Source organism: Salvelinus sp. IW2-2015, unplaced genomic scaffold, assembly GCF_002910315.2.
Source record: "Salvelinus sp. IW2-2015 unplaced genomic scaffold, ASM291031v2 Un_scaffold1526, whole genome shotgun sequence".
In the NCBI taxonomy this organism is placed as follows: Eukaryota; Metazoa; Chordata; class Actinopteri; order Salmoniformes; family Salmonidae; genus Salvelinus; species Salvelinus sp. IW2-2015.
The window spans coordinates 130,766-156,691 of NW_019942965.1; the positions used below are offsets into that span (position 1 = coordinate 130,766).

The window sequence follows — 25,926 nt, forward strand, 5'->3', positions numbered from 1 at the left end:
CTGTTCAGGAGTCTTATGGCTTGGGGGTAAAAACTGTTGAGAAGCCTTTTTGTCCTAGACTTAGCACTCCGGTACCGCTTGCCATGCGGTAGCAGAGAGAACAGTCTATGACTGGGGTGGCTGGGGTCTTTGACAATTTTTAGGGCCTTTCTCTGACACCGCCTGGTGTAGAGGTCCTGGAAGGCAGGCAGCTTAGCCCCAGCGATGTACTGGGCCGTACGCACTACCCTCTGTAGTGCCTAGTGGTCAGAGGCCGAGCAATTGCCATACCAGGCAGTAGTGATGCAACCAGTCAGGATGCTCTCGATGTTGATGCTGTAGAACCTTTTGAGGATCTCAGGACCCATGCCAAATCTTTTTAGTCTCCTGAGGGGGAATAGGTTTTGTCGTGCCCTCTTCACGACTGTCTTGGTGTGTTTTTACCATTCTAGTTTGTTGTTGATTTGGACACCAAGGAACTTGAAGCTCTCWACMTGCTCCACTCCAGCCCCGTCGATGAGAATGGGGGCGTGCTCRGTCCKCCTTTTCCTGTAGTCCATGATCATCTCCTTAGTCTTGGTGACATTGAGGGATAGGTTGTTATTCTGGCACCACCCGGCCAGGTCTCTGACATCCTCCCTATAGGCTGTCTCGTCGTTGTCGGTGATCATGCCTACCACCGTTGTGTCGTCTGCAAACTTAATGATGGTGTTGGAGTCGTGCCTGGCCATGCAGTCGTGGGTGAACAGGGAGTACAGGAGGGGACTGAGCACGCACCCCTGGGGAGCTCCAGTGTTGCGGATCAGCGTGGCAGATGTGTTCCTACCTGCCCTCACCACCTGGGGGCGGCCAGTGTGCTATTCAATGTTTTTCTATGATCAAATTCAACATTTTCTTAAAATATATTTTTTTCAATTTTGGGGGAATACCTAAAGGGGTCCTAAAATTCTAAATCAAATAGCAAAAAGATCCATGGTATGACCGTCTTAAAACAACTCTACGTTAGCTTAGTACTCCCCTCCCCCAACGACTTAGACTTTTAGAGGTTAAACTATAAAAGCTAATTTACCAACATTTCTGATATAATAGTGTTTTGGAATGAAACTTTTTAAACATAAAAAGCTTTGCTTTATCTTGGCCAGGTCGCAATTGTAAATGAGAACTTGTTGGTGAAAGGTGAAATAAAAAAAATAAAAAAAACTTTATTCCAATTGCATTTAGTTTAGTTTTTCTTTTTGAAAACACTGGTAGGGGTCAAGAACAATGTAAAAATCAAATCAAATGTTATTGGTCACATACACATGGTTAGCAGATGTTAATGCGAGTGTAGAAAAATGCTTGTGCTTCTAGTTCCGACTATGTAGTAATATCTAACAAGTAATCTAACAAATTCACAACAACTACCTTATACATACAAATATAAAGGGATGAATAAGAATATATACATATAAATATATGGRTGAGCRATGGCGTSCGGCATAGGCAAGATGCAGTAGATGGTGTMSAATACAGTATATAGATATGAGATGAGTCATGTAGGATATGTAAACATTATTAAAGTGSCRTTATTTAAAGTGACTAGTGATACCTATAGGTAAACATTATTAAAGTGGCGTTATTTAAAGTGACTAGTGATACCTTCATTAAGTTCATTTATTTAAGTGGCCAGAGATTTGAGTCCATATGTTGGCAGCAGCCTCTCTATGTTACTGATGGCTGTTTAACAGTCTGATGGCCTTGAGATAGAAGCTGTTTTTCAGTCTCTCGGTCCCAGCTTTGATGCACCTGTACTGACCTCGCCTTCTGGATGATAGCAGGGTGAACAGGCAGTGGTTCAGGTGGTTGTTGTCCTTGATWATATTTTTGGCCTTCCTGCGACATCGGTTACTGTAGGTGTCCTGGGGGGCAGGTAGTTTTCCTCCAGTGATGAGTTGTGCAGACCGCAMTACCCTCTGGAGAGCCTTGTGGTTGAGGGCGGTGCAGTTGCCGTACCAGCTGGTGATACAGCCCGACAGGATGCTGTCATGAAGCTAGCCCTTTCAGTGAATTGGCTAGCAGAGATGTGAACAACCCCCTCTCCTGTTGGGAGGGGGGGGGGGTGCAGTTTTACAACTTAACMCCCACGTCATAAATTCCGTAAAGAGACTCTCCCTGGCCATGCAGTATGGAGAGTTTCACAGTAGAACAAAGGAACTTCTACTACATCACAGAATTTGAGAACTGAGTGTGTAAACGGTCGGTGGAGAAGCCAGCCACGACCCGGTCCATTTTGTTTCATGTTTGTGACCTCGCGAAGGACAGGAAACACACATAAYTATATCTCTGAATGGGTACATTTCTCAATTATGGTGTTTGAATGTCCGTCTGCTGGAGAGTTAATCCGAGTCTCTCTCTCTCTTTCTGTTTCCCTGAAGATCAGTCTTYKTAGGTTAGAATGGATACTTCAGAGTACCATTCAGAAATGTTCTCATAGAATAGATGTTTCGGCGGTTGTCGGTATTTGTATCCCAGGTTTACATCATTTCTAGCTACARACTAGTAATTAGTATCYAAGATTTGCTATTATTCTGTAGGGATCRATAGTCTCAGAGTTGAACCATTTCCAGCCGTGTAGCCAATGCTCCACGTGTTATRGTTTTCTAATCTTGGTACTCAAACCTGTRCCACCTCAGCTTACACCGAGGTATGCATGGTCTAAACTATTCACAATCACAGCTCACGCTGTGGGTTTGCTCAGTCTTAAGAGGATTTCCTCAGGAGGGGTTTTTATTCGTAACAATAGGAAAGGGCTGTTCCATGACACCAGATCATGTCTGTGCTCACGGGGGAGGGCCAATGACTTAGTTAAACTTTAAAGGGAATACAATTCTCTCACATTAAAGGTTTAACATCACATTACACATAGTTTTATCTTTACTCATTCATTTTATACAAGAATTAGATGCAAACACCATAACTGAGAAATGTACACATTCAGAGATATAGTTATGTGTGTTTCCAGTCCTTCATGAGGTCACCAAATGAAACACACTCAACATAACTGTCCCTAACTGTCCACGGACTCTTCCCACAAGTGGACATATAGTTTCATTTTCCCATTTTGGGGATTTAGGAGTTCGGCCACGTGAAATCCTTTGTTCACTCTGAGGCCCCTCTCTTTGCATGGCCAGGGGGAGAGAGTCTCCACCAGGAATTTAGGACCTGAGATWACAGAACCTGGGTGTAGGAGAGGGTGAGAASCCACGATCTATACCCAGAAAGGGCCACGTCATGACAATGCTCTCGATTGTGCATCTGTAAAAGTTTGAGTGATTTAGATGACAAGCCACATTTCTTCACAAGCCTCCTGAGGTTGAAGAGGTTGGAGTTAGAGTATTCACCAGCTGCCTGATCATGTTTAAATGCAAAATGAAAGAAGAAGTTGGGGTTCACAGTAAGAGCAGAGAATGACCTGACCCTGACCTAGGGCTAGCAGCGTATCAATGAACACACACACACAGCAGAGGAGGCTGGTGGGAGGAGCCATAGGAGGAGAGCACAGGCTCATTGTAATGGCTGGGATTGAATAAATGGAACGGTATCAAACATATAGAAATCACGTTTGACTCCTTTCCATGAATTACATTCCAGCCATTACAATGAGCCTGTCCTCCTATAGCTCCTCCAACCAGCCTCCTCTGACACACACACCCCTCCTCCCCYTTCTCTCCCCAGGCCAGGATAGTGGTGTAGGAGCACTGTGTGATGACTTTACAGACCTGGACTTCCATGAGTGCTTCCTCGGGACCACCCTGAACATTAAGCTGCTGCTCTACACCAAGTAGGTTAGAAAGAGAGARAGTGTGTGTGTGTAAGCAGTTGGATAAAAAGTAATGACATTTTCTGAATAAAGTCTTCTCCCTCCTTCAGGTATAACCTACGCTGCGGCAGAGAGTTGAACCACCACCAGCTGTCCTCCCAGCCACTCTTCAACCTCTCCCTGCCCACGGCTTTCGTCATCCACGGCTACCGGCCCACCAGGGCCCCTCCGTTCTGGGTGGACCACGTCGTCCAGCTGCTGTCTGAGCAGGAGGACATGAACATCTTGGTAGTGGACTGGAACAGAGGAGCTGCTAACCTCAACTACTTCACTGCTGTGACCAACACACGACAGGCTGCCAACAACCTCACCGGCTTCATACTCAACATGCAGGTGTGTGGCTTGAGGGACGGGGGGGTGGTGGGGGTAGGGGGGGATTGTGGAGTGTTGCTCATTTACTGAGAATCTTCAGTTGTTCTATGAGTCTTGGGTCAATGTTGCTTAATGTTCACTGTGTTTGTGTGTGTGTGTGTGTGTGTGTGTGTGTGTGTGTGTAGGCAGAGGGAGCGCCTCTGAGTTCGGTCCACCTGATCGGGTCGAGTCTGGGAGCTCACCTGGCTGGGTTCGTAGGAGCAAACCTGAAGGGCAAGATCGGCCGCATCACAGGTAGGATAAGAGAGTCTGTGCTCTTTGAACCTATTATTTGATTAATTCATTAATACATGTATCAATTAATTTATGTATTAAGTGGTTAATTAATTGTTTAATTGGATCATTAATTGATGTCCAGGTCTGGACCCAGCGGGGCCCATGTTCACTGGAGCGACACCTGAGGAGAGACTAGACCCTTCAGACGCCATGTTTGTAGATGTACTACACACTGACATGAACTGTAAGTACTGACATGCTGTGTGTGTGCGTGGCGAGGGATTCTTTAGATGTGTGTTTTTATCTTCCTATTTGTTCGTGCAGCGTTTGGTCTCAGAGGTCAACATGGTCATATTGACTACTACGCCAACGGAGGATCTGACCAGCCAGGCTGCCCCAAGACCATCTTCTCAGGTGAGTCTCTCTCTCTCACACACACACACGTAATAACACTGTAATAACTCACCGCTTTGTCTTTTGTAGGGAAGTCATATTTCATGTGTGACCACCAGCGCTCTGTGTTCCTGTACCTGTGTGCTCTCAACCGAACCTGCAGTCTCACAGCCTACCCCTGCTCCTCCTACAGCGACTTCCTGGACGGCCGGTGCCTGCAGTGTGAGGCTTTTAAGCCCGCATCCTGCCCTATGCTAGGTGAGGACAGCCTTCCCACTGGTCAACCCAGAATCTCACTGAATCCGTAAACAAGGGAAGAGATGCTTGTCAACAAATCATTGATCAAGTGGCTTGGTTGCCATACCAACAATAACGTTGTATCCATGGTTACCGCCCCAGGTTATGACGTCAGCAGGTGGAGGGATATTCTGCTGCGATTGGGTCAGACCAARGTATACTTCACCACCACTGCCACGTTGCCCTATAAAAGTAAGTTCAACACCCCTGACTATCTAGCAGTGATTAATATACACTACATTACCAAAAGTGTGTGGACAACTGCTTGTCGAATATCTCATTCCAAAATCATGGGCATTAACATAGTTGGTTGCCCCTTTACTGCTATAATCATGAAAAACAACCCCAGACCATTATTCCTCTTCCACCAAACTTTACAGTTGGCACTATGCATTCGGGCAGGTAGCGTTCTCCTGGCATCGGCCAAACCCAGATTCGTCCGTCGGAATGCCAGATGGTGAAACGTGATTAATCATTCCAGAGAACGCRTTGCTCCAGAGTCCCAATGGCGGCGAGCTTTACACCACTCCATCCAACGCTTGGCCTTGCGCGTGGTGATCTTAGGCTTGTGTGCGACTGCTCGGCCATGGAAAACCATTTCATGAATCTCCCGACAAACAGTTATTGTGCTGACGTTGCTTCCAGAGGCAGTTTGGAACTTGGTAGTGAGTGTTGCAGTCGAGGACAGACGATTTTTACGCACTACGCGCTTACCTTTCTGTGAACTTGTGTGGCTTACCACTTCGCGACTGAGCCGTTGTTGGTCCTAGACATTTCCACTTCACAATAACATCACAGTTGACCGGGGCAGCTCCAACAGGGCAGAAATTTGATGAACTGACTTGTTGGAAAGGTGGCATCCTATGACGGTGCCACGTTGAAAGTCACTGAGCTCTTCATTAACGCCATTCTACTGCCAATGTTTGTCAATAGAGATTGATTGCATGGCTGTATGCTCAATTTTATACACCTGTCAGCAGCGGGTGTGGCTGAAATAGTCAAATCAACTAATTTGAAGGGGTATCCACATACTTTTGTATATATAGTGAACATAATGCTTCTGAAGCAATGAGTTCTTAAAGATTAATTGTGTGTGACACGTTGTGCATGTGTGTATATATATAACACAGTGTGTGTGTGTGTGTATATATATATATAACACAGTGTGTGTGTATATATATATATATATATATATATATATATATATACACATACATACAGTGGGGAGAACAAGTATTTGATACACTGACAATTTTGCAGGTTTTCCTACTTACAAAGCATGTAGAGGTCTGTAATTTTTATCATAGGTACACTTCAACTGTGAGAGAAGGAATCTAAAACAAAAATCCAGAAAATCACATTGTATGATTTTTAAGTAATTAATTTGCATTTTATTGCATGACATAAGTATTTGATACATCAGAAAAGCAGAACTGAATATTTGGTACAGAAACCTTAGTTTGCAATTACAGAGATCATACGTTTCCTGTAGTTCTTCACCAGGTTTGCACACACTGCAGCAGGGATTTTGGCCCACTCCTCCATACAGACCTTCTCCAGATCCTTCAGGTTTCGGGGCTGTCGCTGGGCAATACGGACTTTCGGCTCCCTCCAAAGATTTTCTATTGGGTTCAGGTCTGGAGACTGGCTAGGCCACTCCAGGACCTTGAGATGCTTCTTACGGAGCCACTCCTTAGTTGCCCTGGCTGTGTGTTTCGGGTCGTTGTCATGCTGGAAGACCCAGCCACGACCCATCTTCAATGCTCTTACTGAGGGAAGGAGGTTGTTGGTCAAGATCTCGCGATACATGGCCCCATCCATCCTCCCCTCAATACGGTGCAGTCGTCCTGTCCCCTTTGCAGAAAAGCATCCCCAAAGAATGATGTTTCCACCTCCATGCTTCACGGTTGGGATGGTGTTCTTGGGGTTGTACTCATCCTTCTATTCCTCCAAACACGCCGAGTGGAGTTTAGAGCAAAAAGCTCTATTTTTGTCTCATCAGACCACATGACCTTCTCCCATTCCTCCTCTGGATCATCCAGATGGTCATTGGCAAACTTCAGACGGGCCTGGACATGCGCTGGCTTGAGCAGGGGGACCTTGCGTGCGCTGCAGGATTTTAATCCATGACGGCGTAGTGTGTTACTAATGGTTTTCTTTGAGACTGTGGTCCCAGCTCTCTTCAGGTCATTGACCAGGCCCTGCCGTGTAGTTCTGGGCTGATCCCTCACATTCCTCATGATCATTGATGCCCCACGAGGTGAGATCTTGCATGGAGCCCCAGACCGAGGGTGATTGACCGTCATCTTGAACTTCTTCCATTTTCTAATAATTGTGCCAACAGTTGTTGCCTTCTCACCAAGCTGCTTGGCTATTGTCCTGTAGCCCATCCCAGCCTTGTACAGGTCTACAATTTATCCCTGATGTCCTTACACAGCTCTCTGGTCTTGGCCATTGTGGAGAGGTTGGAGTCTGTTTGATTGAGTGTGTGGACAGGTGTCTTTTATACAGGTAACGAGTTCAAACAGGTGCAGTTAATACAGGTAATGAGTGGAGAACAGGAGGGCTTCTTAAAGAAAAACTAACAGGTCTGTGAGAGCCGGAATTCTTACTGGTTGGTAGGTGATCAAATACTTATGTCATGCAATAAAATGCAAATGAATTACTTAAAAATCATACAATGTGATTTTCTGGATTTTTGTTTTAGATTCCGTCTCTCACAGTTGAAGTGTACCAATGATAAAAATGACAGACCTCTACATGCTTTGTAAGTAGGAAAACCTGCAAAATCGGCAGTGTATCAAATACTTGTTCTCCCCACTGTATATATAGAGGTCAGCTACAGGGTGGACATGGTGACATGGAACCGGTACCCGCGCTGGGGAGTCCTCATCCTCAGACTCCACAGTGGCAGGAACTTCACTGAGGCACGCATTGACCGGTCAGTCTCGCACGCTTACACGCACACACACATTTGTGTCAGTAAGACCTCTATCCCTCTCACCCTCTCTCTCCTCCAAAGTAAGCTGTTCAGGTTTGAGAAGTACACCTCCACCCGTCTGTTGGTCCAGTTTGATGAGGACCTTCAGCCCATCCAGAAGATATCCCTCAGCATTGCTACCAGAAACGTGATAGGCCCTCGCTACAAAATCCGACTAATCCACATCCGCCTCACCCCCCTGGAGCAACCCGACAGGTGAGAGACCACCACACACCTGAGTTACACACTTTTCCCCCTCTTTTCTGCATTCCCTATATACTCCCTTTCTCTCCTCCCTCCAGGCCGCTGATGTGTCGCTATGACATCATCATGGAGGAGAATATTGAGGTGGCGTTCCGCCCTCTGCCCTGCGACCCTCGTCTCTGAGCCACCACCAGAGGGCACTCTCCTCACACACAGGGCCTCCCCAGCCACACACCCAAATGAACCACAAGGGGCAGACAGTTGACATCGTCCCCCCCCACACTGCTTCTGCCGTTGTATAGTCTAGCCAGGCTGCAGGATCACATGCTTTGGCATAGATGGTGAAGACTAGGTGGAGCCACCACCGTGTTTCTTACAGCTCTCCAGTTCTATGAGATCTGATTGCAGTGTGGATTAGGGGTCATCTTGGTTGGAAAACACAACAGAACACTGGTGGACCATACAGAGATAACTGAAGAGCTGAATAATGATGTTGCTRATCAGGGGGGTTGTTGGGAGTTTTCCTCTCTCTTTCACGGCTCTCTAGTTCTGTGCCTTATGAAGGTTGATGGTGTTTCTATGACAATTCTGTATTTTAATGCAGTCAGAGGGCATTCATAACCTGCTATAACCAGTCATATGATGTTGTAACTCTTCAGTGTAGCTCCTGGTTTGTGTCAGTGTCTTGTGCATGTGTATTGCAGCGCTGACATAACTGAGCAGCTAAAAAAAACWACTTGAAACAATGAAATTGTATTAAAAGTGGAAATGTTTTTATAAATGATATTTAAAAAATCATGGTACAGTGGTGTAATCTTATTTTTGTAAAGACTTTGTGTTTCTACCTACATTGTTTGAAATAAATACACCATGTGTTTCACTGTGATCTGACTGGACTTTCTCCCACATCGCCTCTGCTACTGTGGGGTTAAAGGTTAAGGCCTGCCCTTTGCTGCTAAGCACTAACTACCTGTACAGTTGGGTATCCTCATGACCAGTCAGCTCTGTTTAGTCCAGCTGGGAATTATTCCATGGTTCAGGCTCCGCTGACCCTAGAAAAGTCTGACCTCTGACCTATCTGTCTGGCAGGGGCATTAACTCTGTTCCTTGAATAGTCCTGGCCAGCCCGGTTCACCTAAAGCAGGCCTGGGTGGAAGTAGGCAAGATTGACCTGTTAAATATCTGCAAGGATCACTTCTGTACCTGACAGGTGTGTACAGGTGAGAGATGTGGACAATCCTGCCTATTAATACACAGGTAATGACTAAACAGGCTCCCCTCTAAACAGGATCCACTCATGTAACATGCATTACTACCAAGCTAAAGAGCTACTAACACTACCTAACATCAACACGCTTGCCAACTTGGTATGAGAAGTAATCTCTTTTATTTGATATTTACAGTAATGACATCAATAGATTAGTAGGGCCTTTCCTCATGTGGAGTGTATCAAACCTAGACAGATCAGAAACAATAACATGGTCTGGCAACACAGGATACAGTAGAGACAGGTCAACAACATCAACTATGGTACACTGGTCAAACAAACCATCAACATAAACAAATACGATCGCAGATAAATGAATTAGGTGGCTCCTCACTAACAGGATGCTTGCATTATGAAGTCACTTCCCCTAAATTAAAGCTGCAATATGTAACTTTTTGGCCAACGGACCAAATTCACATAGAAATGTGTTAATAGATCTGTCATTCTCATTAAAAGCAAGTCTAAGAAGCGGTATATACAGTTGAAGTCAGAAGTTTACATACACTTAGGTTAGAGTCATTAAAACTCGTTTTTCAACCACTCCACAAATTTCTTGTTAACAAACTATAGTTTTGGCAAGTCGGTTAGGACATCTACTTTGTGCATGACAGAAGTCATTTTTCCAACAATTGTTTACAGAGATTATTTCACTTATAATTCACTGTATCACAATTCCACTGGGTCAGAAGTTTACACATACTAAATTGACTGTGCCTTTAAACAGCTTGRAATATTCCTGAAAATGTCTTGGCTTTAGAAGCTTCTGATAAATGATGTCAATTAGCCTGAGTCAATTGGAGGTGTACCTGTGGATGTATTTCAAGGCCTACCTTCAAACTCAGTGCCTCTTTGCTTGACATCATGGGAAAAACAAAAGAAATCAGCCAAGACCTCAGAAAACAAATTGTAGACCTCCACAAGTCTGATTCATCCTTGGGAGCAATTTCCAAACACCTGAAGGTACCACGTTCATCTGTACAAACAATAGTACTTAAGTATAAACACCATGGGACCACGCAGCCATCATACCGCTCAGGAAGGAGACGCGTTCTGTCTCCTAGAGATGAACGTACTTTGGTGCGAAAAGTGCAAATCAATCCCAGAACAACAGCAAAGGACCTTGTGAAGATGCTGGAGGAAACAGGTACAAAAGTATCTATATCCACAGTAAAAACGTGTCCTATATCGACATAACCTGAAAGGCCGCTCAGCAAGGAAGAAGCCACTGCTCCAAAACCGCCATAAAAAAGCCAGACTACAATTTGCAACTGTACATGGGGACAAAGATCGTACTTTTTGGAGAAATGTCCTCTGGTCTGATGAAACAAAAACAGAACTGTTTGGCCATTATGACCATCGTTATGTTTGGAGGAAAAAGAGGGAGGCTTGCAAGCCGAAGAACAAGCACGGGGGTGGCAGCATCATGTTGTGGGGGTGCTTTGCTGCAGGAGGGACTGGTGCACTTCACAAAATAGATGGATGGCATCATGAGAAAGGAGAATTATGTGGATATATTGAAGCAACATCAGTCAGGAAGTTAAAGCATGGTCGCAAATGGGTCTTCCAAATGGACAATGACCACAAGCATACTTCCAAAGTTGTGACAAAATGGCTTAAGGACAACAAAGTCAAGGTATTGGAGTGGCCATCACAAAGCCCTGACCTCAATCATATAGAAGATTTATGGGCAGAACTGAAAAAGTGTGTGCGAGCAAGGAGAACCCCAAACCTGGTTCAGTTACACCAGCTCTGTCAGGAGGAATGGGACAAAATTCAGCCAAGTTATTGTGGAAAGCTTGTGGAAGGCTACCCAAAACGTTTGACCCAAGTTAAACAATTTAAAGGCAATGCTACCAAATACTAATTGAGTGTATGTAAACTTCTGACCCACTGGGAATGTGATGAAATAAATAAAAGCTGAAATAAATCATTCTATCTACTATTACTCTGACATTTCACATTCTTAAAATAAAGTGGTGATCCTAACTGACCTAAGACAGGGAATTTTTATTCGGATTAAATGTCAGGAATTGTGAAACTGATATTAAATGTATTTGGCTAAGGTGTATGCAAACTTCCGACTTAAACTGTATGTTCTATGTGCACTATTTCTATGCTTCCCGTTCTTACGTTTCATTTTTGCGTCTTTTACTTTCGGTTTTGTACACACGCTTCAAACGACTGAAAATACAAAATTTTTGGTTATGTAAAAGGTATTTCACTAAGTGCTGCTAGCCCTTYATGTTTTTGATTTAACCAAACTGGAACATCAGGTGTATTGAATTTAGRCAAATATTGAACTGATCAATTAGCTCAGTTTGGCAGGGCCGGCGTCCAAATGAAATATTGAAATACTGAGCATTTATTTGACCGAGAAAACGTGCCGACAGAAAGACTCATCGGTCTCAGTTAAAGCATGGGCGGGAGCAAAACAGCGTCCCTCTGTCTCAGTATGTGTAGACCATGTATCTGATGCTGTCTGGACCAAGAGTATGGCATGTCGTAAAATTTCTGTCCGACAGCGTCAGATACATGGGCACATATAGAGGGCCCTGTTTCGCTCGATCAGATGCTTTCTCCGGTGATATAGTTTCAGCAGAGCAATAGGCGAGGCAAAGCAAGAGGGCTCACTCTTGCCAGAATATGTCCAGTACAAGCCCAACGCGTTTCTATGGGAATAATATGCAGACTTAAGCTTGTCGCCTGCCTTCCCGCCTTTGGGACAAAGACTCCCATTGTTAGGGCAGAGAAATTAGCATCTCGTCATTACATACAGATCTCTGGTTTCAGCTTCTTGCGAATTGGAAAAGAAAGTAGGGGAGTGCACAGCGCACTGCTAGGATGATGGACTGCGCTAAAGTAAAATAATATATATATACAATTACTCCTGTCCAAATAAAAACATTCAAAATACTTCACCAGGTACATGCCTTATCCACAGACGATCATTAGCTTATTGTTTTTTCTTTTAAATAGCTGTGGATTGTTTCAAATCACAAGTGTGTAGGCCTATGCCTATTTGGGATGCCCACAATTTGGGCACACGTGGGAATGTGTCTAGCTGATTGAGTTGCGTGGTCAGTGAAAAGCATCTAAAATATGTGTGAAGTTAATGTGTTTTGAGTATAATTTAAAATGTTGCATCAAAAAGGGGAGGGGTTGTGTGGTGAAGATATGGATGTCTCTAGAATACATGCATATGTAGGAACGTGCTCATTTGGCAATGTTGGATTACTGATTGTCTTAACTCACCACGTCAACCACTAATAAGCAGTTTCTCAGTCATTTTTTATTTGCCTCACACAAGCCAACGAAGTCTGTTTTTTTAACATCCATTGCGAATGATAGTTCCTAAGTATTAGAAAAATCTTTCCAACACTCCCGGCCTCGATAATCACCACGCCTCGGTGTGAAAGAGCAAAATATCATGATCTGATGGGTCTGTCTAGAGCTCACTGGCGTGGGAAACTCTTGAGGGCCCGGAATAGGCTAGTTGATACAATGTTGCACTTCACTAGCAATAGCTCAAGTCAAGACAGATAGAAAGGGAGGCAGACAGGTGGAGAAGAGAGATGATTGTGATTGAAAGAACCAGAATTTATCAGGTTATTTTCTACTGTTTTTATTTGTCAGCTTTACTTAGTTGAGATGGATAGGCCTACTGCTACATTGGCCTATAGGCTATCTCGGAGTTCTATGAGCTCATTTCTTTAGCCGCCAATGGATCACAGTGTATCAATGTGTTCATATGGCAGAGGCTGCTGCTCTCACCTCAGTTGAATTTTAACTTTGACATTTTTATCATTTTATTTCAGATTTTTATGATTAACCACGTGACAATGATTGAGAAAATAAAATCTTATTATTGAAATGAAACTGTTGCACAAAAATGTGCATATAAAAAAATTATCATAACTGGCACTAAGAACGGTAGAAATGCTAGGGTAAAATGGAAGCATCCACAAACTTGAAACTCACCAGCTGCCTATGGTCTTTACTATTACAATTTGAACATGCAAGCGGGTGCACACATAGGTGGTCCCGGGAAAAAACATGCCCGCCTATGGATATCAAAGGCCGGTCCAACTGATTAGTTCTGCCGCCGGCCCTGTCAGTTGGTCAGGTGTGGTGCCTAGACGGAACAAAATCCTGCAGTACCAGCGGGGCTCCAGGAGCACGGTTACCTACCCCTGCTCTACACTATACCTGCTCGTTTTGTAACAAACTGAAATTAGGCAAACCTTTTGAAATTTTGCAACCAGGAAATGGTGGAACGATTTATGCATAGTGCATCTTTAAATATCAGTTGGCCATCTTACTTCCCCAGCACATTACTCTCTCTGTCAGGAGAGCAGCTACATTGCATGGGCTTTACATTGACAGCGTGGTACAGAGTGTCAGTAGGTCAGGTGGTCGTGGTTCAGGCTGTGGTCAGTCTGCAGCAGTGTGATCTATAATATATACAGCCTATCAACAGTTAACCTCCGGGCTGACCTCACATAACCACTGACTTCATTTGGATTGCTCCAAGCTTCAATTCACCAGTTGGCACCTGTGAGAGAGAGAGAGAGAGAGAGCGCGAGAGAGAGAGAGAGTGCGAGAGAGAGAGTGCGAGAGAGAGAGAGAGAGTGCGAGAGAGAGTGCGAGAGAGAGAGAGAGTGCGAGAGAGAGAGAGAGAGCGAGAGAGAGGTCTTGTGAATATAGGTGTTAGGTTAAGAAGCAGGGCAGCTAGGGTTGTAATGGTCCTATCAGTGGACAAGATGATTGTCTAGAGGAAAGGAGAGGACTTGATTGGCTCAGGGTCAGACATAAATGAGATCTAGGGAACAGATGGACAGACTGACTGACTAACGTACGTAACCAGACAGGAAGGTAAACAGAGGCCAGTCATAGGAATTACACTGTCAATCAACCAACCAATCAGTGAATGACTGAGGTCACTGAACATGGTTGGGAAGTTGTGGTTCTCTGAACAGGTCTGTGAATGACAACACACGGTACTTTTTAACTTCTATTTCCTGGTTTACATTGACTGTATATACTTATGTTTTGGGGTACTAACTGACCGTTAATATTGTGGTTCTGTTGTCTCGTTGGTCCAGGCCGGTTGCAAGGGCTATTAGGAGGCCAGTTGTTCCTTTGCTGGTCTCCCATGTCTTGTCTAATCATGCCCCCTCTCCTCTGACCCCCCTACAGAGAGAGAGAGAGAGAGAGAGAGAGAAAGCGAGAGAGAAACGTCCAAGATATATTAAAAGAAAGATACAGATAATATCCGTTTTATTCACTTCCCTACTAAATGTGAACACACACACCCTCACACAGTTCTCACCATGTCTCCAGGCCACCTCCTCCCTCTCCGTGGTGGGCCTGACGAGCCTGGAAAGCCCTCCTGTTCCTCGTCTTCCTCTCTACCATACCCCCCCTGATGGTCACTGAGACAGAGTGTGAGAGGGAGAGATGGTGTAAAAATGCACCCTTCCTCCACTTGTTAAGGTAATCACTGATCTGACAGATTGGGTGAACACAAGGATCCATAGATCAGTGATGACTCCAAGAAAGGGAGGAAGGAATAATTGTAATATTCAAAAGAAGCCCCATCATGTCTTCACTGTGTTGTACTACCTCCCGGCAGCCAGGGGGTGCTGTGAGAGCCTGCCTCCAGGTATGGTGACCTTCACTCCCTCCAGCCTCTCCTGTCTCCTCCTCTCCAGGTCATGTCTCAGGTCTCCGGGATCTCTCACTGCCTGCTGCTGCCTCTGATCACACAACACATCAATAATGCATCACTCAATCAACCAATACATTCAGGGACCGATCAGTCCATTGACATATCGATCATAAACCTGTACACATTATTGTACCTGCATGCGGCCAACTTTAGAGAAGACAGGTTCCATATCAGGTTCTGACATACTCATGTTGAACAGCCTGGATGAGAGGGAGAGGAATACAAATATAGTGTTTGTAAACAGCACATTAAAGGCTTAAACAAAAGCTCTAAAGATATTCAAATTACCGTAGTAACCAGGTGTTCATGTACCTGTTCAGAGTTGGTCCTTCTTCCTCCTGCTCCTCCTCCTCAGGCAGACCTCCATCTTGGGGGCCAGAGAAACGCTCGTTCAGCATCACACCATCACCCCTAAAGTAATGCTCTGGAGAAAACCAGAGAAAGAAAGAGTAAGAGATTGATTGCCTTGAAGGTTGTGATAATTAACTAAAGGTTCTGTCTGAGGTGGGCACGTTAGTGTCAATGAACGGTGTGTGTGTGTTGTGTGTGTGTTGTGTGTGTGTACACAAGTGGCTGTGACTGCGCGCCCATATTCAGGTTGTATTTGTTTCGTTTCCTAACCTTTGACCTGGTGCACCAGGGTGATGATCTCCTGGGCGAAAGTCCCAGAGTGCATTGCGGACTCCAGGTAAGTCCCAGAATGCTCTAGCATGGGAAGGAAGTCTAGGCGCTGGCGGCCCACGTTGACCAGATCCAGCGACAGCTGACGGTCTGAGGAGTAGCACAGCTGGCTGGAGGAATGAGAAACGAAGGAGGGATGAGAAACGGAGGAGAGGAAGGAAGTGGACGGAGGCTTTACAATCTGAGATCAGGCCTGAATACAAGGGTTTAACTATGAACTTATAGTACTAGTAGCTTCTAACATAGTTTACTGTGGTAGCTAGCTGATGGGACATTTGTGGAAAGGGTTTGATTTAAGTAGACTGTAGTTTGGGGGTGGAACTAAGTAATTTGTTCTGAACAACAAAACGTATGCATGCATGAATAAGTCATTTTGGATAAAAGCATCTGATAAATGGTATATATATATATATTCTGTATTCAATAATACTGTTGAAGGGAGTTAAGTGGTTCTCTAGTGGATCTCTATATGTAAATAAAATGTAGCTAAACATTGTGTACTGAACAACCTTACCTTGACCGAGGCATCTGTAAACACACTACACTTACCTTTACATCTGCAAACACACTACACTTACCTTCACATTTTAAAGCTTTAGGAAAAATGACTGATTAAGTACATCATCAAGAACTGTTGGTTTGGACATGTTTGCAAAAATGCACTTCCAAGTCCAAATAAGGTCAAATTGTTTAAAATGAGTTTGAAACGCAACAGGAAGAGAGTGAGACATTACTCGTCTCCAGGGATGTGGTTGTGAAACGCTGAACGCCAGTCGAGATAACAGGTGGGGGGGGGGGGTAACGCTAATGCTAACAAAGTGTATTTGGTGTGAAAGGTGCATCAACGCTCTTGATGAAGAAAAAAAAAATGTGTGAACAGTGATTATCCTCCACTACATCCCTGCCCACTTCCTGTGCCAGTGTAACACTGGCATGGGTCAAAGGTGAAAATACATGCTTCTTTAAATGTTTCGCTGTCTGCATTTGTCAATCAACTTCTGGATGTCTGTGAGTCACAGGACAGTGTAGTTCTTGTCCTTGGTTGGTGAAATGTTGACAGTGTAGTTTCTTGTCCTTGAACGGTCCAGAGTAGACAGCGTAGTTCCTGTCCTTGATTGGTCCAAGGTAGACAGTATGTTCTCTTGCAGGTGTGGTTTTCGTGAGCAAGTTGTGTCTAGATGAAGTGTAGACTGACAGAACCCATCTGTACAGGAGTGTTTCTGAGATGTCCTTTTTCAGAGCAATACTCAACGGTTTTCATGAGGATTCATCCATGCTGAACTATTGGCTGATACATYGGCTGTGTTTGAGGTTTCAATTCCTCTTCTTCCCAAAGTGTTCATTCTGGGGCCTTTTAACTAGGCCGAGTCCAGATTCGCTGTCAGGAGTACCTTAGTCCTCACTGAGTTGGRTTTCCCCTTGCTGTTGTAATGCTTTGACAGAGCTGTTTCCCTGGTGCAAAATGGAGTTCATCAATAGTCAYATGGCTCTGAGAGCCTCTTGGAGAAGAGACACTATTAGTGGGATTGAGTTTGAGGATTATTACTCCCTGATTAGTCCATGAGTATCAGTGTCAATAGGGGTGGAAAAGACAGCTGAACGTTAGCTTGTAGAAGTCAAACCTGAAAGCTTTATTTTCATGTGTTGAGTCCAAAAGTTTTTTTTCACTCTTTCCAATGTGGAAGGTCATCTCCAGATATTCATCATCCACTGCTTTTCTGACTGGACACCATCCTGGTCATCTCCAGACCTTCACATTGCCTTCTGCTCTTCTCCACTCTTGCTGTGTCTACTAGCTGGTCACKCAGGCCTTCTTCAGTTCATCCAGAAGGTGGATCTCTCAGTGTGTTTAATGACTGTGCTCCTCCATCCAATGATTTGATTCTCCCTGTTCTGTTCACGTCCATCTGACTTAGGCCATAGCATCCGGTCTTTACTTGTAGTCATCCAGTGTTGTCCTTTGTTCTGGTACAGCTCAAAGTGAGTTATACTAAGAACCTGTAGCCTTTGGTTGCTTTAAGGACAACATCATTGCCTTGAGTTGTCGTTCAGACAGTCAGGTCTGCTCAGTGCTGCGCTTTATAGTCCATTTCTTTGAGTGAACCTGTTTGTTGACAGGTATGCATGGCCACTCCAAACCCAGTTTGGTCGTAAGACCCATGCAGAACAGAGCCCAGGTTTCTGAAGATATGTGGTGAGTGTTGAGAATTTGGATCCAAGTTTGCCTCAGAAGCGTAGGTGTTGTGAGACTGTGGCAGAATCTCCTTTAGGCATTGAGACTCTTGAGCATCATGGGCTTAGACATGAAGAACAACCAGGAACATGCTAATGTGTGGCCTTGAGGGTGGTCAAGACGTCGACTGAGGTCGTTAAAGTCTTTGGCAAGTTTCAGTGGGAATGAGTCCACCTCAGATTAAACACATTGGATGAAGACTTAAAATTATTATGCTTGCTTGACAGATAAGTATGAAAATCCTCTAGAAGTCTGCAGAATAATATAGGCAATGATGGAAAGAACATGTTGACTTACCTTTGGACATTGGTCTGAATAAAATACAAAAGTTTGAGCTAGTTTAAGCTATTTGAAAGTCTTGTGACTAGAGCTGGTGTTTTGGCATATGTATCCTCTCAGGCTGAGTGGGGTAAGGGTGAAGGGTCATTGCCTGGCTCAGAAAAACACTGCTTCTGAAATAAGTCCTTTCACAATAGTCTTTCTCTGATTAAGAGCTGATAATTCCAGGTGTTTCAAGACATTGAAAAAAACATGGTTTCAAACTGATGTTCCTGAGGTGCAGTTCAGGACATATTCCAGCCCAAATCGTCTTCAGTCAGCCGAAGACCAAGGCACCATGCAGTGGCTCAGTGACTGACATTTATCAGGCTCACCAACTCCATATTAGAATGTATTGGGTATCATGTATACAGGAAATCCTTCTATATACCAAGGAGACTCTTCTGCAGTTGTTTGGTTCTCAGTTTGGTTAGTACCAAGACTTTCCCCCCTTCTGTCTTCATGGGTTCTGCCTTTTCCTCCAAGACTCAGGTCAATCAGCTGTAGTTAGTAGCAGAACTGTGCCTCTTCCACTCCATCCACTCTTTACTTTCCAGAGCTCCTTCAGCATGTTCCACCACACAGGCTGCTTGCTCTTTATTCATTTCAGCTGTGAAGGATGAGCTGCAAACACACTGCTGGCGTCTGGTTGGTCTCTTGGCTGGTTGGTCTTGGTTGTCAGGGATGCTCTCGCTGTGGGAAGCTGCAACCACTCCCTTTGTGAGTTGCCACATTCTGCTGGGTTGTTCATTGGATGAGAGATGTCTGAAGAACCGATGAGCCAAACCTCTGCCATGAGCCATTAGGTTATTCACATGGTTGATAGTCTACTGTGGCATCTCTGTTCTCTAGAATGTTGCAAAGCTGGTCTGATATGTTCTGCCCCTCTTGATGAACAATAAAAGTTATTTGGGAGATCCCGACTTGCCTCCTCTATGAATTGATTTCACCTTTTTAATCATGAGAATGTGAAGGACAATGCCGTAAAATGGCCACTCTACTAAAAGAAGGCGTTTGGCGATTTGTCACGTTTATCACTGCAATGCCCCACATCAGGAAGGATTAGTTTGATGTATATAAATTGCGTCCCATCACAAATTCTCAGCTTGTAGAATACTTGCATTGTAGAATTAAAAAATATGTTAGAAGAATACTTCCTCCTCTAGCTGTCAATGATCTCAGGGCTTCTGACTTTGTCTTCCTGCAGTCGACAGTGAGAGTTGAAAAGAAGCATGAACTTTCACCCTTGACCCCTAAACGTTGCTGTCGGAAACACCTTACCTGTTCTGGCCCACAGGCCGGTTCATGTCCACCTTGATGGTGAGCGTCTCTTTCTCGCCGGCGCCCATGCGAGGCATTGCCATATCGTTCTGCTGTTGGTTCCAGTTGGGGTTGAGATCTCTATGCTGAGGTTTCCTAGGATCCATCCTGCCYTGTGCTGGCGGCCGGCCTCCTCGCGGCCCTGGTCCCCGGTCCTTCTCCCAGCGGGGCTCCATGTCGCTCACCTCTGCCCAACCGGGTGCCTCCTCTCTGGGCTCCATGTCCCAGACGCCTCCCCTGGGTTGGTACTCCTGGTGCTCTGGAGGGGAGTGCTGGGGGTTGGCATCCCGGGGTTGGTTCCCCTGCATTCCCTGAAGGAGAGGCCGGGGCTGGTTCATGGAGGGCCCCATCTGTCTCTTGCCACCCTGGGCTGGGGCCCCCCTCTCCCCACGGAATGCACTGTTTCTGGCCCTAGGCTCTGTGGGACTACCTCTATCTTGGAAGCCCATGGGGCTGGCTCTCCCATGACGATCAGGGCTTCTTCTGGACTCATGTATAGGCCCTCTCCTCGCCTCCTGGACAGGCCCTCTCCTCGCCTCCTGGACAGGCCCTCTCCTCGCCTCCTGGACAGGCCCTCTCCTCGCCTCCTGGACCACGGCCCTTCGCTCGCCTCATGGAAAAGCCCTCTCTCGCCTCATGGACAGCCTCTCCTTCGCCTCCTGGACAGGCCCTCTCCTCGCCTCATGGACAGGCCCTCTCCTCGCCTCATGGACAGGCCCTCTCCTCGCCTCATGGACAGGCCCTCTCCTCTCCTCATGGACAGGCCCTCTCCTCTCCTCATGGACAGGTCCTCTCCTCTCCTCATGGACAGGTCCTCTCCTCTCCTCATGGACAAGCCGACCCCTGGCCTCCTCTCTGGTATTGGACCTGCTACCCGACTTCCTGAACCGCTCCTCAGTGGCTCTGGCCCGATGGTGACGATGACTGAATCGGTCGTGGCTTGGGCTCTGGTCGGGGCCACGGCCCCTCTGGTTGTTGTAGAGTTCTGGCCCTCTGCTGTTTATAATACCATGGTCATGCTCCACGATGAGGGTTCCAGGCCCCTGGCCATCGTGGCTCCCCGAGGGGCCCCTGCGCCCCCGTGGCCCTGCTCCTCCGTACCCTTCCCGGGGCCTCTCCAATGAGGGGCGGCGCACCCTAAACTCTGCCTCCTTTCCGTACCTGTGTCGACATAAAGAGCAGGTGACATGGTTCAGCACTGACCGAGGACATACGATCACGCTGACTATACCTAACAAATATACAGATTTTGTAATAGCTAGCTTTCAATTTATTTAGGAAAACACATAGCATATGAATAGAATTTATGGGCTAATAGATAGTACCTTACATATCGGTTAATGACAACAGTCATTCATGCGAGCTGATTAGCAATAAACAAAGCCATATGACATCACAGGCGCACAAAGCCTCTAGATTACAGCGGGTAATAATAGTAAAGTATTCAACTATATCACAGTGTACGTCATGGCAAGCACCTGGTTCCAAGGATCACAGAGACAAGAGCATGTCATCCATGTTAAGCTATGCAATTCAATCTACTACTACTACTACTCTATGGTTACACAGGGGACACAGTAGCAGGGTGAAGTTTGCGCTTAGAAAAAACAGGAAGCTGGGTTCTCCTCTTCAATCTTCTTCTCTCGCTTTTGGCCATAAAATTCCAACGGAACACTGCTCAAATTTACCCAGGATGCACCGCTTCATCAGCTTCCCTCCGGTTCCGATCAGAGATGGTGCTCTTCTCTCTATGCATGTTTTCTCTGCTCTGGTCTCCATAGGGACCTGAAAAATCTCCACCCCTCCTCTCCCCCCCACCCTGAACCCTCTCCCTGGGGCTGCGGTCCCTGGACCTTCCCTGGCTCTGGTCCTGGTCTTCTCTTCTCCAGCTTGCAGAGGACACTATCTGGTGGTGGTCAGGACTGTAGTGAGGGTGCTGCGGGGCCAGTGATGGCAGCTTCTCTCTGGGTAGCCTCTGAGGGGAGTGGGGCAGCCCTTCGCTCCCGCTTCCTTTTCCCCTGCCACCCCCTCTGCCATCATGGGGGGAGAGCCTTCTGCGCTCGGCGTAGCCCAGCTCGTGGGGTTCTGCCGGTGGGGTTCTGCGATGGTGGAATTGCTCTGGGGGGAGGTGGTGGTCAAGCTTGTGGAGGCCTGGGGACATAGGTCTTCTGTGGCCCTCTGGGCCATCTGGGTGGATCTCATCCATGAAGCGAACCCACTGATCCTCCCCAGGCAGCCTGCCCAGGTCAGCCAGCACCTGCTGGGGGTTGAAGTCTGGGTCGTCCCAGGGGAACCTCCGACCATCCTGCCTGCGCGGACTAACTCTGCAATAACACAAAAAAAGTATAACACATTTGAATTGTAAAGCACCTTTCATACAGCGTGCTGAGATGAGCCAACATTCTAAAGTAATCTTACATGAACTAGCATGTCAAATGAAGTGTGGAAGATATTTACCTGTGAGAATAGTGGGGTGATCGTGACCGTGGCCTCAACATTCTCTTTACCTTGAGAGATCAGTGGACAGAGAGAAAGAGTATGCATGAGTAAAATACCACAATACACAGTTCCCTTGCCGTGACGCCATAAAATAAGATTTTTTTTTTTTAAATGTTATGTCGCCTACACATATTCTCACAGGTGCAGCCAAATGCTTGTTTCTAGCTCCAACAGCGCAGTATACCTAACAATGCAAAACAATACACACAAATCCCAAAAACTTAAAGAAATTAAGAAATATCAGAACAAGTCATGTCTGTCCTGAATCTATAGCAATATACATTTTAGATTATTCAGCAACATCCTAGGACTGTAACCAGCATTACTATGTCGTTTAACTTGGAAACTAAAGGGATTGAAATGTACAGTAGTAGAATAACATTGAGAACGAAACGTTATGTATGCTAGCTAGGCCATGCTAAAACCACTAGTCAGGAAGAAAACCAGACTTGGGACTATGATCAGCTCAAACGACGAAATATTTAACTAGTTAACGTTACTACCAAACAATACTAGCTAACGTAGCTAGCAGTAAAATAAATAGCACTGATTAACACCAGATTAACCGACATATCTTAACATTTGTGTGTTTTACTAATTGTCGTTGCTAGCCGACACTTCAACTCCACGATTTACGATGGGAGTTGAGCGGCGACTGACCGTTCTTTGGCCGTTTATCAGCCTTGAGTGAATTTTGACTCGTTCTATTGTCCAGCCTAACTGGAGCTCAGACGTCACATAACATTAACACTGTCGTGTGTTATTATTTGGGTGCTGAAATCAGTCGTTTTAAATAAAAACTTCATTTTATGTGACGTCGGAGCTCCAGTTCGCCCACAATAGTCGCCGCTGAACTACATCGTGTATCGTTGAGTTTAATCGCCTATGTCGTAGCCAGCTATCTAGCTGCTAGCTGCATGGCACTTACCCCAGCGCACGTTCCTACCAAAACTAGAGGATACGTAAACCAAAACACCAGTCTCGCACACACGATTTTATTATACAACTACTAGCTAGTAAGTAATGACGATCAAATATATTTCATATGAAGGACGTTCGTATTTTCTACACTCAGGAAGTTGTACAGTTGACTGTCTTTGCCTCGCGACTTCAAAACAGAATTTGACCCGGAAACACACACAATAAGGATAGCGCCACCGTTAGGACGTTTGAGTCACAGACGAAGGGGGTTAGTTATATCATCTTTGCTTGAGTTGTTTCCTCTGAACTAGATGTGTCCCCTACATTTCATTTTTGAAACAAAACTCACTGTAGAATACAAAAGTATTTTTTCACAAGACTGAGGATATAAAACATTAAGAAGAAGAACAGCTGCTCTTTCCATGACCAGGTGAATCCAGGTGAAAGCTATTATCCCTAGCTTATTGATGTAATTGATTAAATCCACTTCAGTCAGTGTAGATAAAGGGGAGGAAACAGGTCAAAGAAAGATTTTTAAGCCTTGAGACAATTGAAACATGGATTGTGCATGTGTGCCATTCAGAGGGTGAATGGGCAAGACAAACGATGCAAGTGCCTTTGAACGGGGTATGGTAGTAGGTGCCAGGCGCACCGGTTTGTCAAGAACTGCAAAGCTGCTGGGTTTTTCATACTCAACAGTTTCCTGTGTGTCAAGAATGGTCCACCACCCAAAGGACATCCAGCCAACTCGTCCTGCTGCTCCAGTTTCAACTGTTCTGCCTGCGGCTATGGAACCCTGACCTGTTCACCGGACGTGCTACCTTGTCCCGGACCTGCTGTTTTCGACTCTCTCTCTACCGCACCTGCTGTCTCTAACTCTGAATGATCGGCTATGAAAAGCCAACTGACATTTACTCCTGAGGTGCTGACCTGYTGCACCCTCGACAACCTCTGTGATKATTTTTATTTGAGCTTGCTGGTCATCTATGAACATTTTAACATCTTGGCCATGTACTGTTATAATCTCCACCTGGCACAGCCAGAAGAGGACTGGCCACCCCTCAGAGCCTGGTTCCTCTCTAGATTTCTTCCTAGGTTCCTGCCTTTCTAGGGAGTTTTTCCTAGCCACGTGCTTCTACATCTGCATTGCTTGCTGTTTGGGGTTTTAGGCTGGGTTTCTGTATAGCACTTTGTGACATCAGTTGATGTAAAAATGGGATTTATAAATACATTTGATTGATTGATTGACACAACTGTGGGAAGCATTGGAGGCAACATAGCCAGCATCCTTGTGGAACGCCCTTCGAACACCTTGTAGAGTCCATGCCCCAACAAATTGAGGCTGCTCTGAGGGCAAAGGGGGGGGGGGGGTATGCTGTTTGTTCTCGGTGTTTATAAACAAAGTCACAGACATGGCTTGATGACGTTTTATTGTTGTTTTCAGCAGTTAGATCCATGCACCACGTCTACAGTTATATATTCCACCAAGCTGCAGTGACAGTGTTAACTGATTTTTAGTGAATAACATTCTGACCTTAAGTCTTAAATATACTTAATTTACCCTTGGGATACAAAGAAAGCATTAGATTATGAACGAGCACAGAAAGAGAGAGGAAGAGTGTGGTCCCGTGTGGCTCAGTTGGTAGAGCATGGCGCTTGCAACGCCAGGGTTGTGGGTTCATTCCCCACGGGGGGACCAGGATGAATATGTATGAACTTTCCAATTTGTAAGTCGCTCTGGATAAGAGCGTCTGCTAAATGACTTAAATGTAAATGTAAGAGAGATGGATGGACTGGCTGATGGACGGACAGACATGGCAACTAAATCAAGAGTCAAGTGCACTGAAGACAGCAAAGATAAACAGACATTCCAGGCCTTTACCTACTCTAGTCCAGTAATTGAGATACAGCATCAACATTAGAGCCATTATAGACACTAGTCAGTGGCCATCCCTTCACAGGGTTAGCTGGGTTGTGAGGAGTGGTTGACACCTCACAGTACCCTTCAGGGGGAACTGAAACAGAGATTGAAACCTTGAGAGGAGGGAGCACACATGCTGACCCTGAGAGCAAAGCAAGGCAAGTGTTACAGTAAGATCGGTACAAGACCGTTACAGTACAGGACGCATGTATGATTGGTAGAATTCCCAGCAGTAGTAGACAGCAGACTGAAGTGTCCTCTGTAGTGAGATAGATCTCCATGAGGTAAAGCCACAGTCATAGTGAATATAGCTGTTGACTGACTGAGTGATTACACAGACTGATGAGATACTGTAGGACAGGGTTCACTAACGGAATGTGCAGGCTTTTGTTCCAGCCCTGCTCTAATCACCGTCTTCAGTCTGGACCATGATTAGTGGACTCAGGTGTGTTACTATAGGGCTGGAACGAAAGCTTGCACACCCAATAGCTCCAGGACCACCTAGTAGCTCCAAAGTTGGAGACCCCTGCTGTAGGTTGACTGCCTGTTGCTAGAACTGTGAGTTGCAGCATATACAGTCCAGTTCAGAGCAGAGGCAAGATAGAGAGAGTAGTATTTCCAGAACAGAGTAGGGATGAGTGTTTTCAGAGCTGTTACACGACCAGACAGTAACTAAACCACAGCTAGCGCACACACAGCAAGCCAAAAACACACGCCACATCTTTTCAATATCCCCCA

General features: G+C 45.5%; 2 protein-coding genes across 2 annotated transcripts in view; one reads left to right on the plus strand and one right to left on the minus strand.

The window, feature by feature from the left end:
• LOC112071133 (lipase member H-like) overlaps positions 1-9,170 on the plus strand; it is a 22,530-nt gene extending 13,360 nt beyond the window's left edge. The window contains exons 2-11 of the mRNA XM_024138601.2: positions 3,694-3,799; positions 3,889-4,171; positions 4,336-4,444; positions 4,569-4,670; positions 4,751-4,840; positions 4,910-5,077; positions 5,219-5,308; positions 7,949-8,057; positions 8,139-8,312; positions 8,399-9,170. Of these exons, the coding sequence (XP_023994369.1) occupies positions 3,694-3,799; positions 3,889-4,171; positions 4,336-4,444; positions 4,569-4,670; positions 4,751-4,840; positions 4,910-5,077; positions 5,219-5,308; positions 7,949-8,057; positions 8,139-8,312; positions 8,399-8,483 (1,316 nt within the window). The 3' untranslated portion in view covers positions 8,484-9,170. The remainder of the gene's footprint in view (positions 1-3,693; positions 3,800-3,888; positions 4,172-4,335; positions 4,445-4,568; positions 4,671-4,750; positions 4,841-4,909; positions 5,078-5,218; positions 5,309-7,948; positions 8,058-8,138; positions 8,313-8,398) is intronic.
• Positions 9,171-9,668: 498 nt separating this feature from the next.
• LOC112071124 (bcl-2-associated transcription factor 1) lies at positions 9,669-23,479 on the minus strand. The gene is made up of 12 exons (XM_024138593.2): positions 23,275-23,479; positions 22,305-22,354; positions 21,536-22,171; positions 20,504-21,008; positions 19,809-20,431; positions 15,917-16,086; positions 15,608-15,719; positions 15,429-15,495; positions 15,190-15,323; positions 14,897-14,999; positions 14,634-14,757; positions 9,669-14,119 (listed from the first exon to the last, which is right to left on the minus strand). The coding sequence occupies exons 2-12, from the start codon at positions 22,343-22,345 to the stop codon at positions 14,106-14,108; spliced, it is 2,529 nt and encodes an 842-aa protein (XP_023994361.2). The 5' UTR covers positions 22,346-22,354; positions 23,275-23,479; the 3' UTR covers positions 9,669-14,105.
• Positions 23,480-25,926: the final 2,447 nt, after the last annotated feature.